The sequence below is a fragment of the Vanellus vanellus genome (genome assembly GCF_965231255.1).
Source record: "Vanellus vanellus genome assembly, chromosome: 1".
Taxonomy (NCBI): Eukaryota; Metazoa; Chordata; class Aves; order Charadriiformes; family Charadriidae; genus Vanellus; species Vanellus vanellus.
In genome coordinates this window covers 129808224-129829155 of record NC_138905.1, presented here as the reverse complement: position 1 = coordinate 129829155, position 20932 = coordinate 129808224, and the positions used below count along the sequence as shown (strand labels likewise).

At 37.1% G+C, this 20932-nt stretch overlaps 1 protein-coding gene across 3 annotated transcripts in view; it reads right to left on the bottom strand.

Moving 5' to 3' along the window:
- The window catches only part of DMD (dystrophin), a gene marked incomplete at both ends in the record, with an annotated part of 1177430 nt that overhangs the window by 184086 nt on the left and 972412 nt on the right, over positions 1-20932 (bottom strand). For all 3 annotated transcript variants that reach the window (XM_082480534.1, XM_082480533.1, XM_082480531.1), the window contains 2 exons: positions 16658-16926; positions 17598-17718. In XM_082480534.1, coding sequence (XP_082336660.1) covers positions 16658-16926; positions 17598-17718 — 390 coding nt within the window. The remainder of the gene's footprint in view (positions 1-16657; positions 16927-17597; positions 17719-20932) is intronic.

The following is a 20932-nucleotide window of genomic DNA, read 5'->3' as shown; positions in this document are numbered from 1 at the left end:
TTCCAGTCTTCAGGAATCTCTCCCAGTTGCCATGACCTTTTGAAAGCAATTGAGAGTGGGCTTGCAATAACATCTGCCAACTCTTTCAGCACTTGTGCCTGCATCGCATCAGGACTTATGTGTGTACAAAATCATGAGCATGAAAAGTCCATCCCCTTATGTATGTTCCATCATGGATGTTTCTGACACTTAATATGAAGCAGATTTCAAGAAAAGACCAACTGCCTGCAAAGAAAGTCTCTTCCCCTGGTCTGTGAGTGGCACTTATACAGGGCAGTGGCCTCATGCTAGCCTGGCATTTTCTTGAAGAATTCCCGCGTATAGAAGAATCTCCTGCTAGCACAGGCTTATGCTAAACCTCAATTCTTATAACCAGTGAAAGAGACAGAAAAGGACATCTGGCACCATGATGAAAATATGAGATGGCTTAAGGAGAAAAGCTCTTCTGTGTCAGATGAATTTGTTTTGGCAGGGCTGGGGGGGGGGGGGAGTGGAGGGAGGGCGGATTATGCCAGCAGCAGCTGCAGCTAAATCAGAGCAGGATCCATTTGCACAGTAGGGCGAGACCATCTTATAACTGGGCCACAGCAGGTTCCCAGCACTATTTCTCTACCTCAGCGCCCTTAGTGTCCAAGTGGAGAAGTATTCATGGGCCAGAGCATATCTTCAGGTTTTATATTTAAAACTGTACAAGGTGGAACAAACTGACACATTCTACCCAGGACAGCCTCCATCTTTTTCATTCAAAACGAGTCTGTTTCTTCTCTGATGGGTAAAGTGTATTCTGATTCAAACTTCAGTGAAGCCTGGGATTGTCAGCTGCCAGCTTAATATGCTACACTTAGCTTCCTTTTAAACTGACACTGTATTTTTATTTGATTCTAGTGCTCCTGGGGAGAGTCAGTGTTGAAACAAAATGGATTTTAGGTGATTTGATTTTCCATCCTATATATTTTTATACACTCAGAAATGACCAAGCAAGAATGCACCAGAGTAGAATATAAATCCTCCTCTGGGATAAAAATAGTTCAAATAGAAGGGGAGAAAGAAAATCAAACGCCCTTTAAGTCTTATCCCATTCTGAATTCCGTATTTCTGAATCTGATAAAACATTAAATTTTTCAAACGTTATTTCCTACAATTTGGAAGACTAACTCAGTACTTCCTTAAAAATTGGGATATTAAAATTTTAATAGAACAAATGAAACATGAAATAATGCCAGATATTAATTTTCTTCTTTTCTGAACTTTCTATGGAAAAAGCTATGATTTGTAGCAATGTTGTATCTAGCAAAAAGTATTTAATTATTAGAATGTCTAATTTAATAAAGAGGCACACTAATAAATAGATGTACATATCCTGAAACACATATTACTTTGTTACTACGAATTCTTGATTTTTTTTTTTAAATCAATGGCTAATATGCAGTTTTATGATCCCTGAACAGATACAATCTATGTTATTGTCTTGCCATTTATTCTGAAATTGTGTTCTCCTCCATGGAGGGGGAAAAGTAAATGAGCAAATTCAGCCTGTAATTCACGCTGCTAGAACAACTATAACCATGACATGGCAAAGCCCCTCACTGCTGAAGTGTTCACAAACAGTTCTGCACCAATTTTTCTACATAATCAAAGTTAGTTACTCAGTTACTTTGCAACCAAGAAGCCAATCATGCAATCAAGAGATGAAGTGCTTTGGAACTGTAAGTAAATTGAAGCATTTCAAAGTGTAATCTGAAAATCTAACACACACTACATGAAGGACAAAAAATATAAAGGAATTTCTAGAAAGGAAATTTTCCCTTTAGTATGGTTTCATTCAGCATCATTAAAGCTAAAAACACTTGAAAAAATATATATGCTCAGGTTGTGAAGCCTTAGTCAAACCTGGTTCTAAACCATTAATAACACATTACCTATCTCTATTAGTTAACTGGTGAATAATGTATATTAGATATATACAAACATAAAAGGTTGAATAACCCGTGTTCCTTACCAAAAGCTTTTTCAGGTAACAGAGATGCACAGGAGTTCTTGCCCTCAGAAAATAAGTGCTACAAAGTAAAAGTCTATTGTGCTGTAAGGCAGCATGGTATTTTGAAGGCAAATGTAGTATTTCACTGACAAAAAAAAAAAAAAAGCAAGTAGTTTAAACCAGAAAGATTGCAACAGCTGTATCATAATATAACAAAACACCTCAAGCTTTCAGACATCAGTGGGCAGACCCTGTTCCTCAGCAGGAGGAAGAAAATGGATTCCTTGCACAGCCATACAAAAGCATAGGTTAGACACTGCTAAGACAGATTGTATTCTGACATTCAGCCAACATCAAAACAATTCAGACAAGAAGCTTCAAAAACTCCCTCTATCTTTTCTTAAAAAAACCCTCACATACAGACCTTTATTTTAATTTTAAAATAAATCTTTGTTTTCTCCTCCCCCCAACACAAAAGATCATGTTTACTTACAATATGCCAACATGTCTTTAAACTTACCATGAAAAACATTTCATAATGCTTAGCTCCGTAAAGTTGATAATTACTACCTCCAGAAAGGGAACAAAGTTTTTCATAGAGCTTAAGGCCAAAAGGAGTTATTACAGTCCATCCAGTCTCTAACCTCCAGAAGCATGCAGGTCAGATGGACTTTTCAAGCGTTTTGCTGAAAGCTATGTTTTCCAGCTCTTGAATTAATATTGTAATTACCATCTTCACCTTTTCACCACCGCTGCGTGATGTGTGAGGTGTGGGCATTACTGATACCTCGAGTCAAATTCTTGAGGTGGAAATTCCTAGACTTCTTATGTCTAATAAGAACATCCTTCAGCAATGCCAGAGAAGGGAATTCAGTTCTAACAGGAGATTTCAGTAGAACATAAGCAAGAGCAATTTACTTTTTAAGCTAATTTAGGAAGAAAGAATGCTAAAATAAAATGCTGAAAAGGAGACAGTTAAATAAAACTTAAAAAAATGAAACAGGTCTAGGGTTTTTATAGCAACACCAGACACAGGCTGGGAAACAGTGTCAGGAGCAGTGCCCACCTTCCCAGGCATTCAGGGTGAAACCCTTCTGGGTTGTAGGCTGCCGAGAAGGCTGCCGATCTGAGAAATGAGTAGCTGTGGCTCCCGCTGAAACCGATGAAAATTGCCATTCATAATCCTCTGGATAATTGAACCCAACTAAAATAAAACAATTTGCAGGTAAAAGCTACAGAGAATAAAAATAATTCGAGCGGCATTGCTGTCTGCACAGATTAGTGTCAGTGATTCAATTGCCCTATTTGTAAATTGGGGATAATATTACTTCTATTGCAGTCTCAGAAAGAAGCTGAGAAGATTAACTCATACTATGTAGAACATGAGAAGCACTATAAAAGTGCTAAGCAGCAATTATAAGGTTTTATTACAGGTTAACTGTGGACAAAAAATGAAATAAAACTCTATTAGGCTTTAAATATATAAAGATTAAAATGAGAAAAGTGTAGCGCAATGGGTCACTGATAAACATCCCAGGCAATCTAACGTTCATTGCACTCCCTACTTCAAGCAGTCCCTAAGTAATTACTGGGTACCAGCATATGAGCTTGACAAATTGATTTTATTTTGCTCATTGATTTGCCCATGTCATAGTAACATTATCATTACAGAATCTGCACACTTGATAGTTACAACACCAAAATACATTCCCAGAAATAGGAGAGTCAATGTTTTAAGAAAAGATTTCATTAAAAACATAATACTGGCAGACTTCTCTTCATGGAAAAAAAATTGCCTCCTCAGAGAAAGCAGACAATATGAAAATTCATTTCTAGCACTCCTCTCTTTTCCCTCCTCTTGTGTCTCACTGAGCGTATATTTCTCCGGTTATATACTCATTTCTGGTATGTTCTTTTGCTTTACGTAGAAATGGTTCAATAGCAGACTATATATAGCAGATCAGATTTCTTTTATAAATACTTTTTGGATGATAGAATTTTTCTCCCTTTAGCCACTCACCTCCCTGAGCCACAGGAAAGCCTGAATAAAATGGTCCCGTGGTAAAAAGGAGTGTGTTACTCACATTGCATTATTTATTATTTTTTCCTTGGATAAATATTTACATTTTCAAGTTATTAGAGAACAAAGACTTTTGAACAGAATCACAACAGTTCAAGCACATCTTTGATTTAAAGTCACGTCCGGGAACGTTAATACTTGGTCATCAGACTAGTATCTATATGTGCTGGTTTTTATATGGCAAACTTAAAAGAAAACAAAAAGCCATGTTAAATGCTAGAATCCATGCAATAACTATGCCACTTAGGTACTTAGACATTAATGTTTAATTCTCCTACAAGCTGAACTCCCATTCTTATTTCTGATAAACTGATAAAGAACAATCTCTTAAAAATGTACTGGTCTGACCTCAATTCTGCACTTCAGAGGCATAAAACAACAGACAAGTCTTTATACATGTATTAGTCATTTCTCTCAGCAGGCTATCAGAAAGCAAGATCAGAGATTACCAATACTTAAAAAGTCAAATTCTGCCTGCAGATGTGCGTGTTGAGCTCCCACTGAAATCAGCAGGGTGAGTTCATACAAGGGAAAATTTGGCTCTAAACGAAATCCATTGATCTAATAATAGTGTGTTCTACCAAACTGGGTTGGAGGTAGAAAAGATTTCCAAATTTTACTGGTCAGCCTTCTTTCTTCTTTAGAGTTCAGGAATTTTTCTACACTTACTTTCAGGGAAAAGTTTACAGTGTTATCTAGCCCAAGGGTCTAAATTAATACTACAATTAACACAAATCTGGTGCAAACCAGGTGAAATCTGGTGCAGCTCTTTCCCAGGTGCTTGTTCTTTCACAAAATGGTCTACAAGCATTTGTTGCTCACACTAGCTGTTGTGATTCCCCAAAAAGTTAATCAAGGAATACTCATTTTTCATTTTTTCTTTGTTAGCAGAGCAACATTAATGTTTCTCTATCTCAATTATGCTACTGTTTCCCAGTACAAAATATGGTCAAGAGCAGTCTTAATTTTAAAAAAAATGCTCTAAGATTTCAATTCTCTGCCTTCCCATCATTTTCTTATTATCCCTATGGAAAAAATATTTTGTACTCTCTCCTTAAAATAGGTAGCTTGATATAGACAAAAATCTTATGTAATCACGGAGTTTTCAGAGTTGGAAGGGACCTCTAGAGACCATCTAGTCCAACTCCCCTGCTAAAGCAGGATTGCCCAGAGCACATTACTCAGGACTGCATCCAGGTGGGTCTTGAAAATCTCCAGAGAAGGGACTCCACCACCTCCCTGGGCAGCCTGTGCCAGTGCTCTGTCACCTGAACCGTAAAGAAGTTTTTCCGTGTATTTGAACGGAACTTCCTACGTTCTAACTTGTGCCCATTGCCCCTCGTTCTGTCACTGGGAACCATTGAAAAGAGCCTGGCTCCATCCTCCTTCAACCCATCCTTGAGATACTTGTATGCCATAATAAGGTCTCCCCTCAGCCTTCTCTTCTCCAGGCTAAAGAGTCCCAGCTCTCTCAGCCTTTCCTCATAAGGCAGATGCTCCAAGCCCTTAATCATCTTAGTTGCCCTTCGCTGGACTTGCTCCAGCAGTTCCCTGTCCCTCTTGAACTGGGGAGCCCAAAACTGGACACAGTATTCCAGTTGTGGCCTCACCGGTGCAGAGTAGAGGGGGAGAATGACCTCCCTCGACCTACTGGCCACACTCTTCCCTATGCAGCCCAGGATTCCATTGGCCTTTTTGGCGACAAGGGCACATTGCTGGGTCATGGATAATTTACTGTCTACTAGGACCCTCAGATCCTCCTCCTCACAGCTACTTCCCAGCAGGTCCGCCCCTAACCTATACTGGTGCTTTGCATTCTTCCTCCCCAGGTGCAGGACCGTGCACTTGCTCTTGTTGAACCTCATTAGGTTCTTCTCTGCCCAGCTCTCCAGCCTGTCCAGGTCACGCTGGATGGCAGCACGGCCCTCTGGGGTATCAGCCACCAATCTAGTCTCTATAAAACATTCACTCTAACTAACGTGGCAGCATCTAAATATGAGATCAGAAATGTATAGCTTATTGCAAAAGGAGTCAGCAGAATGAATGACGGTTTGCTTCAGGCATTTAAAGTGGGCTTAGATATGGGCTACTGCCATAGTTATTGCCATAACAAACTGTCCAATCTTATGTGACTGATTACATTGCAACAACACAAGGCAGATGAGACTTTTAGATTAAATTTGTATCAGTTGCAAATACATGACTATTACATATTAAATAACCATTTGTGATTATATTTCTTTTCATGTGAGAAAATAAATTCATTCATAAGGTGTTAAAATGAGATTAAGAGACCATACGACACAACTGAGTAACTTTCATCTCTGACAAGCTAAGAAGCATAGCAGAACTAACTTCAGGTACAACTACATGATGAAGCACTCTGTGGTCTTTAACTCAATTTCATATTTCAAACAAACCTTAGCAAATTAAACTTGCCTCCAATAGTGACAACCAAACAATCCTACTAAATTCTCTGTTGTATAAAACTACCTTTTTAAAACAAAGGTAAAAACAAGATACCAGGTTGTACAACCAATTAGGTAATGTAGTTAGCAGAAGTGTCTTTGAAGTTTAACAACATCCTGAAAGTTGACCTGTTAACAAATTCAACAGACTTCAACTATTGTTTTCATCATAGCAAACTCCACAAAGTTTTTAATTTACAAAAGTATTCTATAACATGACACCTGTAGGATGTCAAAGTGTTCCAGTGAATTTCAGTAAGATTTTGGTTTATTTTAAAATGAAGTTTATTATCTTCTGATGTACTCTACTGATGCTTTAGTTTATATTAGAATTAAAACAGTCACTGAAGAGTTTTTCCCATTTTGTAAATTCTGTTTTTATTGACTGCATTTATGTTTAAAACCTTTAAGTCCTCTACAATGCCATTAGATCATCTTCTCCTTTTATAGTATCTTCCTTAGAACAATCTCTAGTCTAGAAATATTTCACACCCTCAAAAGCTGTTTATACAGATCATCTCTAATTTTCTCAGGGATGATTTTTTTGGGTTAGGAAGCTGGCAAATGAATTAGGAGGAAATGGCTATTCTGTATGAATTAGTTTTTAAAAATCACAAAGTCCAGCACAGAATTTATTAAGACTAACAGAACTTATTAAGACTAAAGGAAATAGGACAATTTAATTCAGATTGATTATAGCCTTTGGTGGGGACAGCTGGCTTCAAATTAAACTGAAAAAAAAGTACATGCATTTCAAAGTAGTCCAAGGAGATGTCATAAATAATTATTGCATGATTCTACCACAGAATGAAGAATGCATGAAATGGTAAACTTGAGAAGCATTTGCAACAGTAATTACTTCAGTTGTAGTCTGAAGAACACTTTAATACTTCCATCTCCTACACTACAGGCAAAGAGTTTCCAATTCAGCTGTCAACCAATGGATGCTGTCATTTTTAATTGTACAAACAATTTAAAAATACTTAATCAAAACGTAGTTCATATCCTAAAATTCTGTATAAGGTTTGCTTTAGTATTTTTGGTATTTTTAAATCTAAAAATAATAGGGAGTATAGGTATAGTAGGGTGTAATGCTTGTAAATTGTCATAATACATCCTAGTCTATGAGTACTGAAACTGCTGAAACAATACTTTAGGGCCACTTACTTCTGTAGGCTTGTCTGCTGCAAACTCTACTAAACAGAAATTTTCTCCTCAAATTTCTGTAGCAACAGTAAAACCAATCAGTGTTGCACATGAAAAGAAAAAGTGATTACACGTGGTAGAAATTTGAAGCAAAAAAGAGGTTGGGCTTGGAATAATATCAGGAAGATAACTAGGCAATGGGAAATAATTATGTTTTGTCATGTGGAACAAAAGTAAGTTTGTTCAGAATACCAGGCAAGTTAATTTACTTCCAAACAGAAGTAATTTGCTGTTGATATAAATTCAGACCTCCACATGAAAAATAAATATTGCATTTTCTTTTTTTTTTTTTTTTTTTCTCAAGGAACATAGCTAGAGAGTATCAGTAAAGAAGGGGAATTAAAAAGGTCTCAAAAGTCACTGTATGTGTAATGTCTTTTTACTTTACAGACTGGACTGCATGAGCTCTGCTAGCTTAACTTAATGCATAGCTTAATTTTATGTTACAAAAAAATTAACAGGAGCATAGGTATCCCATTACAATCTGACCACAATTTGCTTTAAATGGATCTAGTACTGCTATTGATATCTAACTGGTTGGAAATTCTGGTTATTCAACACATCTTCCAGGTAATTACTTCTTGCATAGTTTCTATGGTTCTATTTAAAGCTGATCTCTTCATGTCCAGTATACATCTCCACTGCTGGGAGGTGATGAATGTGGACTGCTGTCTTGGTTTCAGGTGTCATTCATTAATTTTCATTACTTTATGTGACCCCTACTAATTCCTTACAAAAATCATTCTTTCTTCAGGAAGGATAGAAAATTATCAATTACCTAAATGTTTTAAATAATTTGGGAAGAATTTTTTTTTTCTATGAATGAGAACACAAGTTAGAAATTCAACTTGCTTTGCTCTCAGATTCTCCATTGCAGGCAGTTGTCAGCACAGTTCCCTCAAAATAGCACTGTAAGAGTCCACTTTTCTGAAATATCCCTTTTAAGCACAGCAGTAGCTGAACAGTACCAAAATGAAGTACATAATAACATATAAGCCTTTTTTTTTTTTTTTTAATGAACTCCCTATGATCATTCATTGTCCGGTAATTGAGGTTGCTGATTTAGTATTGGATTGTTTGTAATAATATGTTATTTTAACCTTGCCAAATCTATTTCTTTTTCTTTCATAGGGACACAACTGAAATTTAGCTAATTATCTTAAGGGGCTGCCTTACTTTCTGTCTCATTTAGAGATGACTAGGGACAAAAGGATCGAGTGCACATAGAAAGTAATTTTGGAGTAGATAATGAACAGATCAGTTCTGATCTATGCATAATTGCAAACTCTGTTCAATTTACAGAAAGACGTTTCAGGTTGTCGCTTCCCAGTGAATATTTGTCAGTGTTTGTCAGTAATGTACAATTGGCTACAACTGTTAATTATGCTAAGAAATTCTGAATTAAACAGCATATAATTCAGGCCTGACATCTCAGAAAAAAAAGGGTTATTTATGGAGCACTCGTGAATTTCTTTCACAATTTTTTTCACAATTTTGTAGAAAGTAATTAGTAGAAATTTTATTAAAATTGTAAATAGACTGTGACAAAAGCATGTAAAATGATACTTGTGAATACACTTGCTACATGAAATATATTAAATATATTTAAATCCATAATCTATATGCAAAGTTCATAGTCTTCCCATGCAACTGCTTTTTTCGTAACTGTAAAAGTGAATCTGAAAGAACAACCACCAGTTCTTAAGAAGCAAGATTAAGACTTCCATGAAAACTGTTCACAGGAAAATACAAGACACGTCACTAAATTCTTTCTGCTTTTTACAGCTAACAATCATCATATTGAGTCAAGGTGCCCTCTCTATGTGACAATGAAGGGGAACAAATAATTCTGTAACAGAATGGAATTAATTGAAAATAGGGCTACACAATTCAGCTATTATTTGGCAGGCGTTCTTGAGATATGTGCTTCTATTTTGAACTAGAGAAACCACAGACACTACTGCCTGTTCTTGATTTTTTTTTATTATTATTTTACAGTGGTTAAAATAAAAAAAGCCAGGCGGGAGTTATATGCCCCATGGAGTCTAGAGGCTCTGCTGTTTACTTACAGTGTTGTCTATGAGAGAAAACTGAAGCAGTTATAGGCCTCTAGCAATATGGTAGAATACCACTGCCATAAGAAAGCGCTTCGCATTGGGCTCTCATACATACCTTGGAGTAACAGATAAACCACACCGTTAAAATTACATTGCCTTCCCAGTCACAAAATTCTGTGCACAACAACCCAAAATAACGGCCTCTAGTTTAAAAAAGAATTTTTCAGAGCTTAAAGTATCAAAATCTGAAACTTCTTTAGGGTAAACTTCTGAATACACAACAGCATCCGTTCCTATTAGTATTGTTCAGCAGATGTTTACAGACAAACAATAAAACAGTAAGAAGTTATCAGCATGACATGTAATGATTGTTGCACACTAGCAGCATAACCGTTATCAAAGTTTCGGTTGGTATGGAGCCCAAGGAGGCCCTTTTGGGGAGAAAGAGAGGAAAGGAAAGGTGGTTCTGCTCCCAATTCCTGGAGTGGGTCTTTGAATAAGATACTGAACAGATGAGGCAGGTACGATTGCACATATCAAGACCAGGAAAAGCTTAATATAAAAAGTGAGTGATGGTCTCAAGTGTCCCAGGCATTGTGATGAGAAAAAGAAAAAAATGAAAAAATTGTGCTTGCAAGAAGAAAGCATCTGTTGAATTTGTTGCAGAAAGAAGTAGAAATCCCAGGTCATGTCTGAAATATAATCTGAGCTACAATCAAAATGATCATCCAATGGATATTAAGGGACATTTAATAGATTCATTTGGTCTTGAACTGCATTAAGACAGTTAAGTGGTGGTTTGGATTTTAAAGAATAGAAAGGTATGCTTATAAGAGAGAGAAAGAAAGAAAATGTGTCCTGGTTTGAGCAACGCAGGACCAATTTCTTTTCTAATGCTTGGGAAAACTACCCTTTTAGAAGACTCTAGTGTCTGAATTTGTGAAAATATTTACTTTATAGCCAGCTACGGTATGTGGATCTCAAGGTCTCAGTGTTTTCAGGCTCACCAGGTGCAAGGATGAGGAGGAGCGAGACCCGGGCACTGGACCCAAGCTGAACAGCAGGATTATTTCATACCATGAACGTCACATTCAATATAAATTAGAAAGTTTGCTGTGAAGTTCTCTCTAACCCTTGATGGCAGTGACCCTGAGAACTTCTTGCCCCAGCACCAGACCTCTGAGGCCTTCCCTTCCTCCCGAAGCCGCCGCACTCACAGTGTCTGACATTGCTGTCACTGCTGGGAGCGCACAGCCTCCTGCTGATGATAGAATTGGCTGAATATAATCCTTGTATATTTTATATTGGTATCAGGATCAATACTGATTCTTTAGTATTATTAATGTTAATTATTTAGTCTTATCCTATTAATTCTATTTATATTTCAACCCTTGTGTTTCTGTGTTTTTCCCCAATTCCCCTTCCCAGGTGGAGAGGGGTCATCTGGTGATAGAAAAATTGTCTAAACAACAATAAACTGTTTTCTCAAACTATAACAATGCATTATTAAGACAGTAAGTTATATTTCACTCTGCAAGTAAGATCACCCAGGTGAGAGAGGAAAAAAGGGAGAATAACAGAGGACGGAGCAGCAGAGATGTGTGATGAATATTTTGATTCTAGACCATCTGTAGTCTAGGTTGCATTCTTTGGGGGAGTTATGTAAAACTAGTTATCTCTTGTCCTCAGAATCAGAGATGAATACCAATTGGTATGTTAATGTAGATCAAGGATCTGTAATAATAATCCGTTAATACTGATCAAGGATCAGTTATTTTGTGCGAGTTCAATGTTACACCATGACCTTAAGAGCTCCAGCAACTATAGCTAAAGAGAACAGTGACAAATGGCTACCGGGCAAACTCATTCCCTAGGAAGTTATTCATCAGCTTAGGTTTGGGAAGGCTACTGTGATCCTGGTTAGGTGAAGGATTTGCAAGAAATGCAATCACATGTGACCAATATTTCGAAGATCTGCTCAGAAGGTGCTTGGAGTGCTTAGATGCATGGAGAGTAATAGGCACCCTCCCTCACACGGTACTATCATCAGTCATTGTGATACACACCACCACAAACAGAGCAAGGATGAGAGATGTATAATATATCAATTTGATAATCTGTGGCTGATAATATAATTTGTAAAGAAAGATCTTTATTGTTTACTAATAGCTTTTAGCTGAAGGCTATATAACTTGTGTCTTCTTCAACCAACTTGCCTTTTAATTAAAACATTTGCAAAGGAAAAGTATTTAACCCTTAACTGAATCAATTACCAGGGGGAGCAAGAATAAAAAAGTAGTAATCAGGCATGGGTTAAACCAGCTTATGCAGGCCAAATAAGAGGCATCAAAGGCGTCTAAAATCTGCAGAGTTGAGTCAAATGTCTCAGTGCTTCTCCCAATCTTGAATATTATAAGGTAAGTTTTAAAATTGCACATTAGAAATTGCATAACAGATTTAACTCATTTTCCATTCTTGTATGCATCCAGCATTTTGGGGGATGACCGCAGTTTTGGAGCTAAGGACTGGGCCTGTAGACTAGAAGAGGTAACTGGCATGCAAGAGGAATCAATTCAGTGCTGAGCAGTTTGGAGCTTTCTTACCCCTCCCTCCACTTGTCCCTCTACCAGAAATCTCTCTTGCCTCTTCAGTCTTCCCATCATTTGACTTCAGGCTAGGAATGATGTTCTTATTTCTGCAGAGCATGCAAAGGAGACACTGCTGCTCAGCTGGCTAATGCTTTGAGTCAATTCTACATACTCTTTTTAGCAAATGTTGCCATATTAGCTTTCTTAATCTTATTAAGACTTTCATACGTTAGACTAGCACTTCTTTTAGTAACTAATTTCCTCTCAAAGCAACAATTTTATTTACTAGTAACTGAATATAATACTGTTACCGAAGTTTAATTTATGTAGTTGTTAAAGTCTTATGAAAAAAATAAATATGCATTACATTTTGTGGAAAGGCCTAGATTTGCTTTAATTTCTTGTACAGAAGTAGCCAAAATAGAATCTTTCTCTTACATATTTGATAGCTGTGGAAATGAAACACAAAAAAATAACTTCCCAATTGTTTGGGTTTCATTTAAACAAAATGGGGGGTGGGGAGGAGGAGGAGGAAGAAAAACTGACTTAATTTGGTCATTATTACTGAGATAGTAATAATGGTTACATCTAAACGTATCAAGATAGGGAGTAAATCAGAAATGAACTTATATCCAAAAAATATGTTCAACATAAAAATGGGCTTAAATCATGTCTTATTGCTCCTGTCACAGATAATATATTTACATTAAATCCTCTTTTTTAGGTTTGAAAAATTAAACCCAGCAATTAAGGTTAGGGTTCTGAGTATGTTTGAAATATTTGTACACTTTAGGTAGATATGCTAAGGATATAACGGATCAGATCGAAGTTTCTACAGTCTGGCCAGTTCGCACGTAGCAAATGCAAACTTGAAAACTTTTTAAGGATTTACATGCTTTATCTTATGGTTCAATAAATTATTGATCTTGATTTATAATTTTGCTAAAATAGATTTCACTCCAAGAAAAACTATGTGTATCATAAATATGATTAACTGAGGTAAAAACCTACAAAACCTAAAAATGTACAGTTTTTATATAGGCCTTCAAATTGCAGACACAACTGCAGCTTTCTTGGTAGTTATTTTCACAAATGTGCTTATGTTGCCTAGTTAGTACCTGCATTTCTCTTCAGTATCTATGTTGGAATTACATTTCGTTAGAGCAAATACATCCATTCTAGACAGCACATTTTTTGACAGTGTACTACTCACACAACTAATTATATTCAGCTTTTTGTGTTCTTTTGTGTTTGTGTTTATTGTGTTCTTATATTACCTAAGCTAATTATGATCACACACAAGGTACTGAAAGCACAATATCACCATGTATGTGTATCTAGCAGACTATAATCATATGATCATAGAATGGTTTAGGATGGAAGGGACCTTGAAGATCATCAAGTTCCAACCCTGCTGCCATGGGCAGGGACACCTCCCTCTAGACCAGGTTGCTCAAAGCCCCATCCAACCTGGCCTTGAACACATCAAGCGATGGGGCATCAACAGCTTTTCTGGGCAACGTGTCCCAGTGCCTCACCACACTCAAAGTGAAAAATTTCTTCCTGATATCTAATCTAAATCTACCCTCTTCCAGTTTGAATCCATTCCCCCTCCTCCGATTACTACTTGCCCTTCTGAGAAGTCCCTCAACAGATTTCCTATAAGCCCCCTTTAGGTACTGGAAGGCTGCTATAATGTCTCCCCGGACCCTTCTCTTCTCCAGGCTGAACAACCCCAACTCTCTCAGCCTGTCTTCATAGGAGAGGTGCTACAGCCCTCTGATCATCTTCACAGCCCTACTCTGGACCCACTCTAACACATCCATGTCCTTCTTGTGCTGAGGACTCCAAAGCTGGACGCAGTACTTCAGGTGGGGTTCTGCACTCCTCCAGAGTGGAGGAGAAAGGTAGAATCACCTCCTTTGACCTGCTGGCCACACTTCTTTTGATGCAGCCCAGGATATGGTTGGCTTTCTGGGCTGCAAGCGTACATTGCTGGCTCATGTTGAGCTTCTCATCAATCAACACCCCCAAGTCCCTCTCCTCAGGGCTGCTCTCAATCCATTCTCTGCCCAGCCTGTATTTTGCTTGGGATTGCCATGATCCAGGTGCAGGACCTTGCACTTGGCCTTGTTGAACTGCATGAGGTTTGCAGAGGCCCACCTCTCAACCTTGTCCAGGTCGTTCTGGATGGTATCCCTTCCCTCCAGCATGTTGACCACAACGCACGGCTCAGTGTCTTCGGCAAACTTGCCGAGGGTGCACTCAATCCCACTGTCCATATCACCAATCAAGACGTTGAACATCACCGGCCCCAGTACTGACCCCTGAGGAACACCACTCATAACTGGTTTCCATTTGGACATCAAGCCATTGACCGCAACTCTTTGAGTGTGACCATCCAGCCAGTTCCTTATCCAGAGTGGTATATCTGTCAAATCCATGTCTCTCCAATTTAGAGACCAGGAAGTCATGTGGGACAGTGTCAAGTGCTTTGCACAGGTCCAGGTAGATGATGTCTGTTGCTCTCCCCTTATCCACTGACACTGTAACCCCATCATAGAAGGCACCGAATTTGTCAGGCATGACTTTCCCTTGGCGAAGCCACGTGGGCTGTCACCAATCACCTCCTTATTTTCGAAACACCTTAGCAGAGTTTTCAGGAGGATAATTGCCATATATGAAATGAAAGGTTATAGCTTAAAAGGGTATGAATATATTCTGTATGTTTTTTTCATTTACCATGTAGCTGATAATCTTACAGTCTGGTCTTATGATAGCCTATATTCATAAATATTTTAAGTAAACATGCTACAAATGAGATAAAAATCAGGGTAGGTGATAGCATCTAATTTTAAAACTTGAAACAGAAGTCTGGGTTTCTGTCTGGTCCTAATATTAAGAGTTCAGAAGGAATAAACACACATTTACTGATTGATAGTACCTTTCAGTTTTCATAGGTGTTAAGATTTCTGTTTTGTCATCAATGTTAGAATTCCATTATGTCTTCTAGGACAGGTTTTGGGTTTTTTTTTAAAGTGTAACAGGATTCACCACTATGACTATGGAGTTAACAGTTAAGGTCACATCTTTAGAATTAAGCTACCGGCTTTGTTTTCCAGTAATATCAGGGATTCGGTGTTTCCGTTCAGAATATCTTCTCCAAAATCACAAAAAAAATTCCATTGCTGTAATGGAAGGCACTTTCTGAGAATTTATAAATAGATATCTTCTGTTAATTTAGGAATTTAAATGAAGATAAACAAATTTTACAGCTAACTGTTCATCAGCTACCACGTACTTAATTTGTCTTGTATAATATTTGTACAGGACACCCATTAAATTTTCTATGTGATTAAAACTCATGGACTTTTTTTTAATAAACCACATTTGATTTTTAAAGGCATCTTTTCTTGCCATTAGTCATTCTATTTCCTCTCCATTAGATGCTAATGTTCTACTAGAGAAAATAACAGTCAGCTCAGGTCTCTTTCAAAATGACTGATGAGTCCTATTTATGTGAATAGAACAGAGGCACTTTGTTCCTATCAAAATGGCAACTGCTTCTATTGTGCTCTAGCTGAAGGAATCCTGTAGTATTTATAAAGTCTGGCCATGGCAGTCATGCTGAAAGAAGACAAGCTCACGAGTTTCCCAATAAGCAATGATCTTATGAAACAGCGCTTGAAAGCAGATAAACATTAAGTTATAGAAAATAATGACAGGTTTTCCAGGGTTAGGGTTTTTTTCCCCACTATCTTATGCTATGAGGCCTAGTTATCAAATCAGACAGATAGCAAATACCACCATCATGACAAAACAACAACAAAACCATATATTTGAAATTATTTAAATTCTACTCTACAAGTATAGACAAAAATATATACTCATCATACTTACAAAAGTATAATAAAGAACAGAATTAGTTTTGAACGTATATTCTCCTTTATATTCTATTTTGTTTTCTTTAATGTTAATGTTAATGTTAATGTTTTCTTAATGTTATCTCCTGAGTTAACAGTGAGTGTGCTGAGTATATTTACACCTTCCTGCAGTGCTTTTTACCCATGTTAGCAACATACATTCTCAATGTTGATTTGATTCCATTTTAATTGCAGAAATCATAAAACTCTTTGTATGTACTTTTAAAAAAAAATATCAATCACTATGATACAAAACTATCAATTTCCTGTTTTAAAAGATGATTCCTCATTTGGCGATTCATAAAGCGAATAAGACAATTATTTTAGACTCAGAAATACTGATATACTGACACATACCTTAACTTTTTCTAAGTGATCCTGCAGAGAGTCAATTAGCAGATCCCCCACTGGCTGCCAGGATCCCTTGAACACTTCAGCCTGGCGCAGTTTCAGGTCCAGTTCATCCACAGCATCTTGAAGACCCTGCAGTCTTTCAAGAGCATCATCTATCTTCTTTTGCCAATCAGCAGACTGCAGATTCAGCTTATCCCACTCAGTTCTGACCTCATCTGCTTGCCTTTGGAGAAGTTTAGTGACGTTCTGGGCCCTTTCCTCAGGTGACAGCTCTAAATGTGAAAGTCGAGAGTCTTTTAAGACATATTCTGTCTTAGAATAAAAATAATTGCCATCTGGGTAAGTTCAAAGCTCAGTAAGAAACTATCCAGATTCAAAGACGCCTGTGAAATTTATTTTATTGATGTATTATCATTTGAAAATCTCTTAACAAATTTAATCTTGCCACCATACAGGTCACCAAAATATGCATTTAAGTACATAAAGGCATTTTTAAACATGCAAGTTGTAGCTAAATGTTTATCATCTGTGTCCTGATTCAGCAAAACAGTTCTGCACTTAGAAAAATATTAATCATTCTGAATCTTTTGCTGCAATTGAGTGGAATTGGGAGCTTCTGTAGTACTGAGACTACAAGTTGAATTTAGGTTAAATTGCAGTTTTCAGACCTCAAATGGGCCTGCAGTTACAGATAGGTCCTGAAGGTTTAAAGCCAGTTCAAAATCTGCTTATAAATATTCATGTCTATTTAGTGCCACAGTGTTCAGCAGGATGGCTAAGGGTTTCTTTCATCTGTATTTTTAGCTTAGTTTATGAATGCTGACATTCAGCTTGGAGTGTAAAAGGGATGCTTTCACAGCGGCTGGCAGAATTTATTTAATCATCACTGATCATCACTGATCATTCTAGCAATGTGTTATTACCCTGCTCTTTCTTCAGTTACCTCTTGGTTCTGGGTAGAGCTTCTCCAGTCCCTCCACAGGCTGCTCTGCTAAGAAGATTCGGACGGTCTCTAGTGCACTCCTGATAACAGGTTCTTTTGTTTTCAGCTCCCTCTTGAAAGTCTGAGAGATGAAACAAAATTATTGTAAGTGGATATATAATGAAATACTGAGTGCTAGCCCTTGTTTTTGTCAATTCAAGAACAAAATTTTCAACAACAGCTTCCATGTGTGTACTGCCAGTATCTACAAAAAAAATGTAGAAGAGATAATCAGCTTTTGCTTAACCTGAAATCACGTTGTATTCAAAAGAGCAAATGTACTGTCAGCATGCTGCAAAGTATCCAAGGCTGCTGATCAAATTTTCACTGTGAGGGGATCTCTTTTGTTGATTAATGTCAGTGTCGACTCCAAAACCTTCCTAAAAGGGACAACTCTTCGTCTGACTCTATATTGGACCACACCAGCATAGCTAATTGTTCTTGAAAGCAAAATTTACCAGAATGCGAAGGAAAATCCAGTATGTCTTACAGCTACCACTTTGCTACTCCTGCTGGCAACTGTTATATCATAAGGAAAAAAAAGGACCTATGTATATTGACATGTTAACCCATAACAATTAGTAACAAAAGAATTTCCAATATATTAAATGGCAACTCTCTCTTCTAGTAGTGGTGTAGATGCATGTCTTCCAAAATTACATGAACTGAGATTTATGAAATGTAGAATCAAGGCCAAGGTGAAAAATCAGTGATATAATCTAGCATCAATGTAGGCATGCACAAGTGAAAATTAAAGAGCAAAAAGTAGTCCTTATGAAATAGTTAATTCCTAGTTACTTTAATCAGTATTTAATATCAATTTCCATATCTTTACATTTAACATTGCTCAGTGGTACGGTTGCTCATTTTCAGATCAACTGTATTTCTCCCTTTCATCTCTTCCTTTCCTGTCATGCTTTTTGTCAACCATCTCCTTTCTTGTCTTTCCTTCCTCTTTCCTGTTTTCTCCCTCCAGCAACAGCTCCTTTTAATATGTCTCTTCCATTCCCTGCTTTTAAAATGACCACGAGTAAGATTCTCAAGGTTGGTATTTGAAGTTTTGGTAGGCTATTGACAGTATACATATCATCTTGGGTATTTTGGTTTGGGTTTGGTTTTTTTTTTTTTGTTTGGGTGGTTTTGGTTTTGGTTTTTTTTTTGGGTTAAGATTCCATTAATCTGAATCCAAATGTTCCCCACATAAAAATGCAGATGAAACCTGGCCTATGGGTTGCACGTTCTATTAGATCTTTTGCATGTTGCATTGAATTTACCTAAATGGTCCTTACCACTGTTTTATTTCAACATTTTCCTCTCTATTTCTGAAACAATACTGAATGCATACTGTTTTCAAGTAGCATAGAGGTAAAATATGCAGATAATTATAGTGCGGTGTAACACAAAACACAATACTGCAAAAAGGAGAGCCATGTGCCGTGAGTGGAAAACAGATTTTACTCCATGGATTAGAAAATTCTTTTTACAACACAGCCATTATATAAGTTTCTTACATAATAGACTCAACAAATCAGTTAAATTAATTATTAAACAAAATTTGGGTTTCTATGCAAACTAAAAATTATAAATTCAATATTAAAAAGTTCATTACACTTTGAATTATATTTGATATTAAAGGCTCTGTACAGGAAATACCTAACAGAACTAATAATGAGAATCACACCTGCAGTTTATAATTGAGCACTCACAGGTGAAATATTCTTAATACATTTCAGGAAAGTAAACTTAAGGAAATAACAACATTATTCTACTATAAACATTCAACCAAACTTCTTATTAAGTGGTCAAGAACTGACCATAGGTTTGTAATGGTGAAACAGGAAAACCCTTTAGCAAAGTGTGCTTTCTTGAAGGAAACAACAAATTAAAAAATGTTATTTTTCTGTCATGGACATCAATGGAACTGGGATCCTTTCACAGAGTGTATCTGCTATCATAGGGGAATATATCGTATGATTAATATCTGTGATAAATGTTTTAAACAATCATGTTGACCCTGAAGAATCAACACTGATTTTCACAAATAAAGAAGAGTACTGTATATTAGCAAGTAAGCTACTATCGGACATTGTTCTCCATAAAAACTGAGTGGGGTTACTCCGGGGTTATAACTCTTTAACTTAGACACTTTTATTCTTCATATTTGACTCTTGCAAGAAGTGCAACGGAAAGAGGGAACACAAGAAGCCCTTTTCATGCCTCCAAACGAGGAAAATCTATTCCTTTAATTATCCCTCGTGCTCACCTCACACTACATCATTCTGTCCCACTACATTTTGCAGGTCTGCAGCTCAAGTAAGCCAGCAGGATGCATAACTTGAAATGTTCCCCCATGGACTGCGTGCTTCGCTCTCATATGATTATGTTAAAAGTGACATCAACAGTCATATTGGGTTTTAAACATTACAATCGTATAATAGGTTAAAGGTATAACATGCTTTATAATTGTCTCCGAAGACAAATTCTTTCTCAGAAATGTATATGCCCCAACCCAATAAAACAGGAGGCGCACGCACAAAGATCTGCACACACACACAACACAGGCAGGAAAGAGTGACAGATATTCCAGGGGAAAACAGAACTACACCAACGTATAGGATTTTTTAAAGCCAGAAGTGCCTTTGAGCTACGTATCTGGGAAGGAGTAGTACTGCTGTGTGGAGTGCTGCTGCTGTAGTCAGGTCAACTGTAGCTATGTACACGTACAAACATTGAGGAGGACACAAAATAACTTCTTTCAGCTTCTAATGCTCTTGCATAAAACCATACCAAGCAAATACACCGAGTGGCATTATATTTCCAAAAAAGGTTTAAAGCCACGTTCCTCCAACACCTCTTGTGCAACAGAACAAGGACAACATAATCAGGTATGCATAATGCATCCCATAAAGTGTGTGAGCAGGAATCATTGTTATCTATCTTCCCAAAGCAATAGAGGAATGCTAATGGGAACTTTCTGACTTCATATATTTTGTATTAAGTCACAAACTGAAAGAGTCTCTTTCTCTTTTATTAAAGGGAAACAGTGAGCCAATGCGTTAAACGTTTTCTTTTCCAGCTTTTCCATTCTGGATGTTGGAATTGGTGGATGCGATTATAGTCTGTAAATCCTGTTTTAGAACAGTACCCAGTATGGCGTTAAGATCTATTTACAATTCTTATTGCCTTCCCTAGTTTTGATCAGCAGACTTCCACTGGGTGAGTTAAAATATATTTCAGTGTAAGAAATTTAAAAAGGAGTGAATGAAAAAAAAAACATGATACTGAAGCAGTGGCAC